The following is an 11,187-nucleotide window of genomic DNA, read 5'->3' as shown; positions in this document are numbered from 1 at the left end:
CAATCGACTTTAAATTTTTACACGTTTCTCTGTGAGTGTGTAGCTATCGTATGAACTAGGATAAAGCCAATCGATGAATTTCTTCCTTATTTTTTAACTTGGTTTTTGGTAAAAAATCGACGATTTTCCAAAAATATTTTTTCAAAGGTCCACCATTTTGTTAATTTTAGAGCGAAGTCAATAATCCTAGTTCATACGAGAGCCAGACATGTACTCTTTCTAACACCGTTGGAATTTTCGGATTCCGATGTTCCAGTGAGGAGTTATCATGCCCGCCATCGAAAATAAGGACTTTTCTTTAATTACAAAAAACAACAACAAAACAATAACAAAATTTTTTTGTAAATTATTTTTCTTCTCTTTTAAATCTTCAATTATATATGTGCAAAGTTACAAACCTTAACAAGCATTGGTATTGATTTACCAGCCCATTGAAAATCTTGAAAAATTAAAATTGAGAATGGGGGGGGGGGGGGGGGGGGGGGTTCCCTTAATACAATTTTTGCCTTCTAACACGTCAGTTAGTTCGGTAAATGAGCGGGAAGATCTAGATGAAAGATTGAATCAAATGGAACTAGGTGAACGTAAGCAAAAAACGGGAAGACTAGATCAACAATTGGATCAAAATGATAGAGATTAACGATAGAATCAGAACTAGTACCAATAGTTCCATTTGCAGAATAGTTCCTTTGAACTAGTTCTTTCCGAAATGACTCAACTCTACATACAACCATAAGCGAGGTGGGATCCCTGCTAACAGTTTTTTCCGAGGGTTTTCAATTTTTTTTCTGAGCTTTCAGATTTTTTTAGAAATTTGTCGATTTCTCTAAAATTTTCTTAGAAATTGGATCGAATTTCTTAAATATTTCCTTTAAAAATATATGCATACTTTCCGGGGCATTTTGCCGAAAATCCGCATATGTAAACGTAAATCGGAATTTTTCTCTTTCGTTGTAAAAAAGAATTATGTTTCAAAATGAAAACAAATTTGCAAAATGTAAAAAAAAAAATCTGTGTACCGGTTTTACATTTTTTATATATTTGTAGTTATTGTTCAGCAGTGGTTTACTTTTCTTTCGAATTTCACAAGCATTTTCTCTCGAATTTCGACCGATTTCTCTCAGAAAATCTAAAATTCCCAATAATTTGTATACGAGTACGGTTAGAGAATCTATTCCTGGTCAGCTCCATTGATTTGTCTAAATGTCCTCATAAATGTATAATATGGAATAATTATGTTGACACAAATTACTAAAATAAAAAATAATATTTTTTTTAACTGGATTTCAATTTGACAACTTCGTAGCTGAAACACAAATAAAATTCTAAATTTAGTTTACCAACACACCATCAACATCTTAAATTATGAATATAATAATTTCCATGGTGACCTAATTTCAATATATTTTAAGATTTAATTTAACAAAAGTTCTTTGAAACCACAAAACCGAATCATCATCCCGTGTTTTTAATTAAACACATTCGCAACTTAAACTTGACGGTATTAATAAATTAAATATGGAATGTTGTTGGGGAATGAGTTAATATAAACCAAACGGACCGCAACGGGTAAATACAAAAACACAAAAATCTGACTAATTTCAATTTAATTTTAATATAAACTTGAAATTAGCTATGAAATATGTAAGCAGAATGTAAAGGTTTCTTAGAACAAAAGAAAAATTCTACAACCTGTTTAACTTTTGTTAAGTTCACTAATTTTAGACAAAAGAATTATTAGTCAGGTTTTAAACAAATTCTAAGGTTTCAACATAATTAGAAATGAATATTCCAAACCAAAAAAAGCACAATTTTATTCATTTATGAAAAATGAACAAACATACCTACATACATGTATGTGTCATAGTGTTTTTTGTAATCTGTCGAAAAAAGATTGTAAAAAACTTTCAAAACCTACACAAGCAACGAAATAATATTTAATCTATAGACAACAACATTTAAGCCAACATTTTCATTTCCAGGAAATAACTATGTTTTAATCTAATCTAAATCTAATCCATGATAATAAATGGAAAGTTAAGCAAAGTCATGACGACATAACCTTTCAATGAGAAAATTAATTTGTTTTGCGGAGGATGGGATGAGAACGAAATGTCTGGCCCAGTAGTGCCAGTGGACATGGGCATTCAAGGCATATTTTGCCGGACACACAAAGAAGCCAACATAACCCAAGCAGGAGTAATTTACTAACTACATTTCGACGACATTTAAGTGTTTGCCAAAATGTCATTTCCAAATTAAAGAGCGAGAAAAGAAAATTCCTGGAAAAACACAATCCTTTAAATATTTAAAAAGAAAACAGAAAATAAACAACAGCAGCAGCATTATAAGGACGAAGTGAGCGAATATATTATCCTTACTTGTTTTGTTGTTCTTGTTTTTTATGTCGTCAGTAGTAAACCATAATTCAGACAGTAGGGGAAAAATCGATTTTCTACCATCCATTTTCCGCTCTCTGACACCCTCTTCGTGGTGCCGAAAAACAACCCAAAAGGGCGAAAAAATACACAACGACACTAATTTACTCCAAATTGTGGAGTACGAGCAGAGAAGAGTCGAAAATAAACCAGAGCACAAACACTCTCTAATACACACTTCGTGAACCCAGGCCATCCATCGGACTGACAGTGATGAAAATTGCCAAACACATGGATATTGTCGTACAGAGGATGTGTCACAAAATGTGACAGAGGATGCAAATTAGGATTGGAATATGAAAATATATATTAGGAAAATGGATTTGTAAGAGGAAATCAAATTGAAAGTCAAAGCAACGAGGATCTAATATTATTTTGAGGAATACATATGCTTCCATTTATGTATATCGATATTCGAATATCTCCCATATAATAGTAACGCTCAACTTTCGGTAAGTTGAAGACTTAACCTAATTGTAGAAAATAGACTGACATACAGACCCGATTTATTTAATTTAAATTTCATATAATCAGTTCCCAATCGAAATAACTGCAGGTTCTCAGAGTATAAAAGGCTTCCTTGGGGAAAATTTGTAATACTTTTTAGGTATTTTGAAAATCCTACCATCATGCTGCATTCGGAAAGCGTATGGAGCAGCTCACATATATTTAGGAAAATTAAGCTTAAAATATTCGAAGCATGTATAAAACTGATTCTGCTATACGGCATATTCCAGACACCTAACGCAAAAGTTACAGGAATTTATAAACATAAGCCGAATATTCTGAACCATATGTCGAGTATTCTGGATCTTTTAGCGACTCTGAACCATAACCATAAGAAACGCAGAGCTGTGGAATCTAACGAACAAGGAAACCATACAAAAGCAGATCAAACATCGAAAATTGACCTCCTACACGTCACATCTTGAATAAATGTCCATAGCATAACGAGAATGTCACTTGAGTGGAATCCCAATGATCACGAAATAGACATTGACTTGGAAACTATTGGCTGCAAACAATAACCGAACAACTAAGGCAATATAACATGGAAGAGGAGTAACAGCCGAGGAAAATTAAAGGAGATTCGATTTGGATTTGACATTTTTAGATCCAGTCAAAATGTTTTCAAGTATGGAGTCGAACATTTGACATCTTCTGTCAGTGAGAATCCTGCCTTTTACTTTGTAGTATGGAAATATGGTTCCATTAATTCGTATGGTTCAATTAATGGCAATTTGGTTATTCGTGGCCTCTAATATTACTTACTTAGCTGGCTTGTGGCAGAACAATTGTTCCATAAGCCGAGCTTAAAAAAGATTTCCATACGCGTCGGTATTGCTCGCAGTTCTTCCAATTTGAAAAACCATGTTCCGAAATGTTCTCTTCCACAAGATCTTCCCATCTAATTCGTGGCCTTCCCCTTCTGCGTGAGCCATCAGTTAGTTTGCTTTTATATGCCTTTTGTGCTGGGGCATCCTCATCCATTCTCACAACATGACTTAACAAATGTAGTCGCTGCAGCTCGATACGTCTGACAATGCCGATGTCCGAGAATAGATGACGTCAACGCAGATCGGCCTACAGTTCTTTCGGAGAATTTTTATCTCAAACACTCGAAGAGCTGTCTCATATGCTTGCGCATGTACCCATGCTTCAGATCCATATAACAGAATAAGTAGTATCAGCGTCTTGTAGAGTGTAAGTTTGATCTGGCGGTTCTCAAGTTCCACAGTTGGCCCGAGTCTACTGAACGTCTTGCGCGTTGATACCTACAACTTGGTCTTCCCGCCATTTATTGGCAGACTTCTTCTCAATTTGTTAAAAGGTGGCTATTACCGCTCGCAATGTTCGACCCATTATGTCGATGTCATCGGCGTAGGCGAGTAGCATGTGTTGTTTGGTGTACAGGGTGACATTTCTGTTCACCTTTGCCTCACGTATGACGTTTTCCAACAGGATGTTAAAATACAGTCGTATTCGGTTAAGCGAAAACGCGTAATTTCAGTAATTTTTACTCTTATGCAGAGTTTTCAATTAGAGGGACTTCGGATAAGTGAAACTCGTTGCGCTTAAACGAAGTTTTCAATAAATATATATAAAAAAACGTGAAATTAATAAATATTGAAATGAATTGAGTAAGGACATACTTCTCTGTTGACATTTTGTTTATATGGTTGGAAAAATGTGCACATAGGGCTCCAAAAGATCCATTCCGACTTTAACTGCTGGCCTCGAATATGACCTTCACAATATATGGTCTTGTCGGCAGCAAACTAGAGGTACATGTGTGGACCTCACCCACTATGAATAGATCTCCTATAGAGGAAGTAAATATTTTCAAAAGACCAGGAATATTTCTAGCCTGCATCGATCCGATTTTAGAGCATTATGAAAATGGTTCTCAGGTATAAAATGGAGGTATTCTAAACCAATATACACACCCTACACAACTGTGTTGTCCGGGTATTATAGATTTGTGTGGCCCCAAGAGTTTGTAACGTCGCGAAATATTGGTCATAGACCCACCTTTAAGTATACCGATCGTCATATATCGACTAGCTGAGTAGATATAGACATGTGTGTCCGTCCGTCGGTCCATTATAATTTATTAAAACGATACAGGCCACATTTATGGACCAATCGTCACGAAATTAGGATATGTTCTGGCCAAAGGAGATCCCTGTTGTTTTTGGAAATGATCGGTTAATATTAATAGGATGAAATGGACCAAAAACTCTATTTTTGTCTGCTTTTCTGATCGCTCTTAAGGCCACTATTATGAGCCGAACACCACGAATTTTTACACGAGCCAGGGTATCTTGGACAAAGAATAAGCATGACTGTTTTGATGAAGATCGGTCAATCAAGGATTCCGTTCTATGATTGTTCTACTTTATGTTCGAGATTATACAAGACGTCCACAATTTCTCATGTATTAATTTTATCTTTTTTATGAATCCTTAAAGTACGTTTTTCCCTAAACATCAGAGTACAAAATGCACGAATTTTGTAACAACCTTGACATCACTGACATTTTTACTCATCAAATTCAACGAAAACAAAACTTGAGGTAGAGGAGTAGAAGAGTAGAGCGCGCCCTTTACTATCAATACTACAACAAAATATTATGTCGTCGTTGTTTTTGTTGTTGTTGCGGCTGTTGTTGTAGAGAAAATATACAAAACTCATAAATAGGTGAAATTAGGCAAAACAGAACTGAACTGAAATATATGCACGGCAAAAACTTATTCCAATTTATAAAACAACAACAACATGAATACGCAAAAAATAAAATACCCACCTTTTTTCTGTTATTTTTTTGGTATCCAAATAGAGTCGGGTACAGGGTTCACACGCACCTCCAACAAACAATAGGAATAGATGGATATTTTCTTATTGGAAACCCCCGAAAAAATAAAAAAGAATGAAGTTGTTAATCCGTTACGTTGAAATGCCACAGAAGAGGGGAGCTGGCTGGCTGGTAGGCTGGATGACTGTTGTTTTTTCGATTTTATGTTTTATTTAACTATTCACACTTCCCAACTACCGAACCGAACAACAGAAAAAACTACGTTGGGATTTTTGTTTTACTACAAAGTAAACGCCACTGCATACCGACCGACCGAGCTTTTTTTTTTTTTGATTTCTCAAGGTGGAGTTGTGAAGGGATTTTTTTCTGCTTCTTCTGAACTTTTGTAACTGGGTTTTGAATTTACTTTATGATTACACAATAGCAGCAATAACAACAACACTAAGGCCGAAACAACTGGAACAACACAAACATCGGCATACTATTTAGATTGCTTCACACAACACCAAAAATAAAAAAATTAACACTTCAAATTTGTATTATTTTTTATTTTCCTTCATTTCACTTAATCATCATAATTTGTTCATGGCTGTGAACTCTTTTTTAGACTTCTTTATAATTTTCTTTCACTTTAATTTTTTTAGGGAAATTTACTTTTTTTATTTTTTATATTTTTTTGTTAATATATTTTTGTATTACTCTTGTTCTTCTCGTTTGTGTTTTCTTTGGTTGAAATCATCTGCATAAAGGACCATCAACATATCATCAGCAACGATTGCCGTTGACGTCTCAGAGAAACTAACCGCGCTTATGACTTCACTTCACCTCAGCCGCAAAACAACAACTGTTTTGCTAGCAGTCAGTGGCTTTCTTGCCTTCTGAAATATTATTTTGTTTAAAAACGTCTCTCAGAGTCGCCGTCATCAGTTGTTGTTATTTTTGTTTGCTGTTATTGTTGTTTTTTTCCTGTTCGTTCTGTGGAAATGAGTTAGTTGCTCGTTTTATTCGTCTTCGTCTTGAATTAAACATATGTTGCTGTTATTGTTGGGGCTGTTTTGTGTTTGTGCATGATTTAAGGTGAGCACGCGCTCCAATGACAACCATCCAACCAACAACAACAGCAATTGACAATGGGAAAAAGTAACCGTAATAAAATACATTTGAAGTTTGGTGGCTCTCTTGCTCTCGCTACAACAATCACCAACAGTCAAATACAATAACAACAATTAACTTACAACTTCAAAACAACACAACTGTGTAATACAACTTTTCCTTTGAATTACTACAATAATAAAAAGAAAAAAAGAAAATAATAAAAAGTAACACAACACTTTCTCTTGCTCTTTCTCTCTCTGTGATACGCATGTTTACTCTCGCTCATCATTATTGCTATTTTCTTGCAAATGCACGCTCTCCCCATTCTCAAAGACATTTGGATTTTCACAGTTTACTCCTACTGGAGGAGTGTGAACTAATAAATGTGAATATCTAGAGGGGGAAATTTCAAACTATTAGAAAGTTGGAAAAACTTTGAATATATTATTATATAATATTTATAACTAATCATATATAATTATGCAAAACTTTTTTGCATAAAACAATTTAATGATAATGTATTAGAGTTAAGTAAATTGTTAGTTGCCGCTTGCTCTCAGTCTCTCTCTCCCTTTCTTGTTTGCAAAGGGATAGGATATATCCCAAGGGATTTTTGAGCAAAGTTCACACCATTCACTGAACTCAATTAACACTAAAAACAACAACATCAAAAAAATAGAAATTAGGCCAAAATAGTAAATACACCATTTGGGAATTTGGCGGGAATATTAATGGCCGCAATAACCTTAAAACTTTAGTAATATGTAACAATCGGATTGTGAATCAGGAAATGAAGTACAAATCTTTTTGAGGAAGATTTATTATTAAAAAAAAAATTAAATATAAAAAATTAAAAAAGATATTAACTGATACGCGTCACTTCTATCCTGAGAGAAGGCGACAGTTTGTATATTTACAATACGAAACTATTGTTGCTGGATACGTTTTGAAGGATAAAAGAAGACTGCTCAAAATGTACAAGAATAATTAACTTAAATACATAGCCAGATCGAGACAACATATGTTCCATAAGCAGAACTTAAAAAAGATTTCAAGGCGCTTCTATCTTGTGTGCAGCTTTTCCAATTTGAGAGACCATACCTTGATATGCCATCCTCCACTTGATTTTTCTATCGAATCTGTAGCATTCCCCTTCTGCGTGAGCCATCGTTAGGATCGCTTTAGTATGCCTTTTGAACTGGGGCATCTCATCCATTCGTTCAACACGACCTAGCCACCGTAGACGCTGGAACTCAATACTAGTCATACTACCATCTACGATGTCCGTGTTATTTTACTTACTTAGCTGGCTTATGACAGAACGGTTGTTCCATAAGCCGAACTTAAAAAAGATTTCCAGGCGCTTCGATCTTGTGCACAGCTCTTCTAATTTGAAAGACCATGATTTGATATGTCATCCTATGTTTGATCTTTCCATCGAATTCGTTGTCTTCCCCTTTTGCGTGAACCATCAGTAGGCTTGCTTTTATATGCCTTTTGGGCTGGGCATCCTCATCCATGCCATCAACATGACATGAATGCGACTATCTTCCACAACTATTTCTATCCCCAAGGCGTCACTCCGCAATAGTTTTTGCTTGCAGAGTTGTGTCTGTACGCTTTTACCGTAACATTTACTGCAGAGGTAAGGTTAACATTCAGAATGATGTTTGGCAGGTGTAGCCGAAAGATGTTATACAACAACTACGTATCTGATCTGCCAAAATCTACTCCATTATCATACGACGATGGTAACGTAACAAGGTCCACTTACTCGTACGGTGGAAGCACAGCTGAATGATTATCTGACGGCTCTATACACGTTATGGGGTCTGAAGTTAAACGGTGAAAATAAACTATTTATTTGACCAAGTTTTAGAACCTACCGTTTTATCCAACAAATTTGTTTTAATATTTGGTCTGTTCCAGTTCTTTTTTAATAGTAAATCTAGTAAAAGGAAATAATATTAAAATCACTCTCAGAGTACAAAATAATTAGAAAAGTTCGGGAACGTAAATCTAGTAAATATTTCAAAATGAAATAACATTACTTCAAAATCAACACAACAGCCAATCAGAAGTAGGCATTCCAATTTACCATTTTTACTCGGCAAAATTTCTCAAGTAAAAACTTTGTTTTGTGTTCTCTCTTCTTCTATTTACCTGTAAAATTAGTAGAATCTTTCAGGTTCTGGAACAGAATTATTGTGTAGGTGAAAGACAGGATAAAATAACTGGGAATCACTTTTCATCACAAAATTCATTTTAACAAATTAGTCTTAATAATGAGGAGGTGAATGACAGGATTCTTTATTCTGGGAATAATTTTTTGTCAGAACTTTGATTTTAACATGCATATAGACTTTTATCCTGGCTAGAGCAAAGAAGGTCTTCTTCAACTATCATAGCTTGTTGAAAAGGAAGTCCCGAAGTAACGCTGCTGATATATCGACAGATTGTCTGCCGTTAATTGCCCTGTCCAGATGAAATCTCTAGAAAGGCTTAGGAAATGGGGGAACAAAGATTTTGGCTACTTGTGTAGGCTTAAGTGGACAAACTTTTAGACAAGACGAAACGATTAGACAGCTTTTAAACAGATCCATCTATGATATAGCAGAAGGCGAAAGAAATGACGGAGTTCTGCTTTCGTGTGCCAGGTAGTTCCAGAGTAGAAGTAATGGACTTCGGGCCGAGTGACGGACTCTTCGTTGCGAGAATTCATAGTCAAGATGATACTGTACCTAACTCCAGGTGGATTTTCGCAGCTGATAGCAGAAGATTTGCTGTACAACAACGGGCAGTGAACTATCAGACGACATTTGAATAGAGCCATCTATGACAGGGTCCTGGTGGAGGATATCTTGCGATATCGGCGCGGGAGGACTCAGAAACAGCCGATACCTGCCTCTAGGTGCACTTTCGCAGTTTATGGCAGAAGATTTGCTGTACATCAACGTGGAGTTGCTGAACTATCATATGCGTCACAAAGTAGTCTGCAGAAGTATTGAGGGCTATCGTCCGATCCAACAAACTGGTCTTAATGCCCTAATGGCGAAGGACAAGATAAAGTACCTGGGAATATTTTTTTTATCAGAAATTTCATTTAAACAGGCATTTTATCCTGTCTTGAGCAAAAAGGTGTTCTTCAGCCATCATACATTGTTATTTAATCAGTCATCTGTGATTGGGCAGGAGGCGATAGAATTTACAGGGTCCTGGTCACAGAAGCACTAAAATTCTTATGTAGGATCGGACTGGAGAATGCAGCGGTGGAGGATGCTTTTTGTTGCTATATCGGGAAGATTCAGACCAAGATTATAAACGATTGTGCCCATTTTATCTTATTACCGTGGATAACGGTAAAAAAGTTAAAGAATATTTTTTCCGAAGACACAAAAATGTTTGATATTTAAAGAATATTTTTCCGAAGGGTAGGATTTTTAAAGATTATTTTTCTGAACAAATTTAAGAAAAATTTCCCTTTTTATTTTTGAGAAAAGAAGTTGTATACTCTTACGTCCATTCTATGTGTGGCAATGCTTCTGTTTACAAATTTTGGTATTGCCTTTAAAACAAAAAAAGCTGCAAACGGCATTGCCTACTGTAGCCTCGCTTTTTGCACATGGCAACACCATAACCGTTACCATGACAACAATATAAACAACAATACTTTCCACTTGTCATTTAATTAACTGAGTGGAAAATTTGTTAAAACTTAAACTTTCCATCAAAAAAATATGGACAAGGAATCCTCAAAACCGGAAACCATACAAGATATTGCCTTTAAATTGGCCGAAGAACAACTACAACAACTGCAATTGGATAATGGACCCCGAGAAAGAACTGTCTTCCTGCTCGGTTCTAAAAATGTTGGCAAAACAACAGCCATTAATAGTTTCTTTGAACGTGAGGAATCTCCCCGGCCCACTTTGGCATTAGACTATTCGTATGCACGTAAAACTGGAGCAGTGCAGAAGCAAATTTGTCATATATGGGAATTGGGAGCATTGGATCGCCAATTAGCTGAGGTGCCTCTTAGAAGCCATGGTGCCGAGAATTTATCTTGCATCATAATGTTGGATTTGTCACGACCACAATGGTTGTGGGCTGATCTGAAAGAGGCCTATGAAATTTTAAGGGATTTTTGTGATAAAGTGGTGGATGGTAAGACAGGTGGTGATGATGATGGTGGGGAGAAGGTGAAACAGCGTGTAAAAAAGGATCATGTCGATTTGGCCACATTGAATCTAATGCCTTTCCCGGTGATTATTGTAGGAGGGAAATATGATTTGTTCATTGGATTTGGTAAGTAGTGCGATTTTAGACAAATATTCTAAT

General features: G+C 35.7%; 1 protein-coding gene across 1 annotated transcript; it reads left to right on the top strand.

Annotated features, from left to right (window-relative positions):
• Nucleotides 1-10,586: 10,586 nt before the first annotated feature.
• Nucleotides 10,587-11,154, top strand: LOC133326007 (cytoplasmic dynein 2 light intermediate chain 1-like; the record flags this gene model as incomplete). The annotated part of the gene is made up of 1 exon (XM_061534685.1): nucleotides 10,587-11,154. A coding segment is annotated over exon 1 (568 nt), but the record flags the coding sequence as incomplete, so codon positions are not given.
• Nucleotides 11,155-11,187: the final 33 nt, after the last annotated feature.

The sequence above is a fragment of the Musca vetustissima genome, unplaced genomic scaffold (genome assembly GCF_032173495.1).
Source record: "Musca vetustissima isolate MV318-11 ecotype Yass unplaced genomic scaffold, APGP_CSIRO_Mvet_v1 utg365111, whole genome shotgun sequence".
Lineage (NCBI taxonomy): Eukaryota > Metazoa > Arthropoda > Insecta > Diptera > Muscidae > Musca > Musca vetustissima.
The sequence above is the reverse complement of the archived record's forward strand: the minus strand, read 5'-3'. Positions and strand labels throughout refer to the sequence as shown.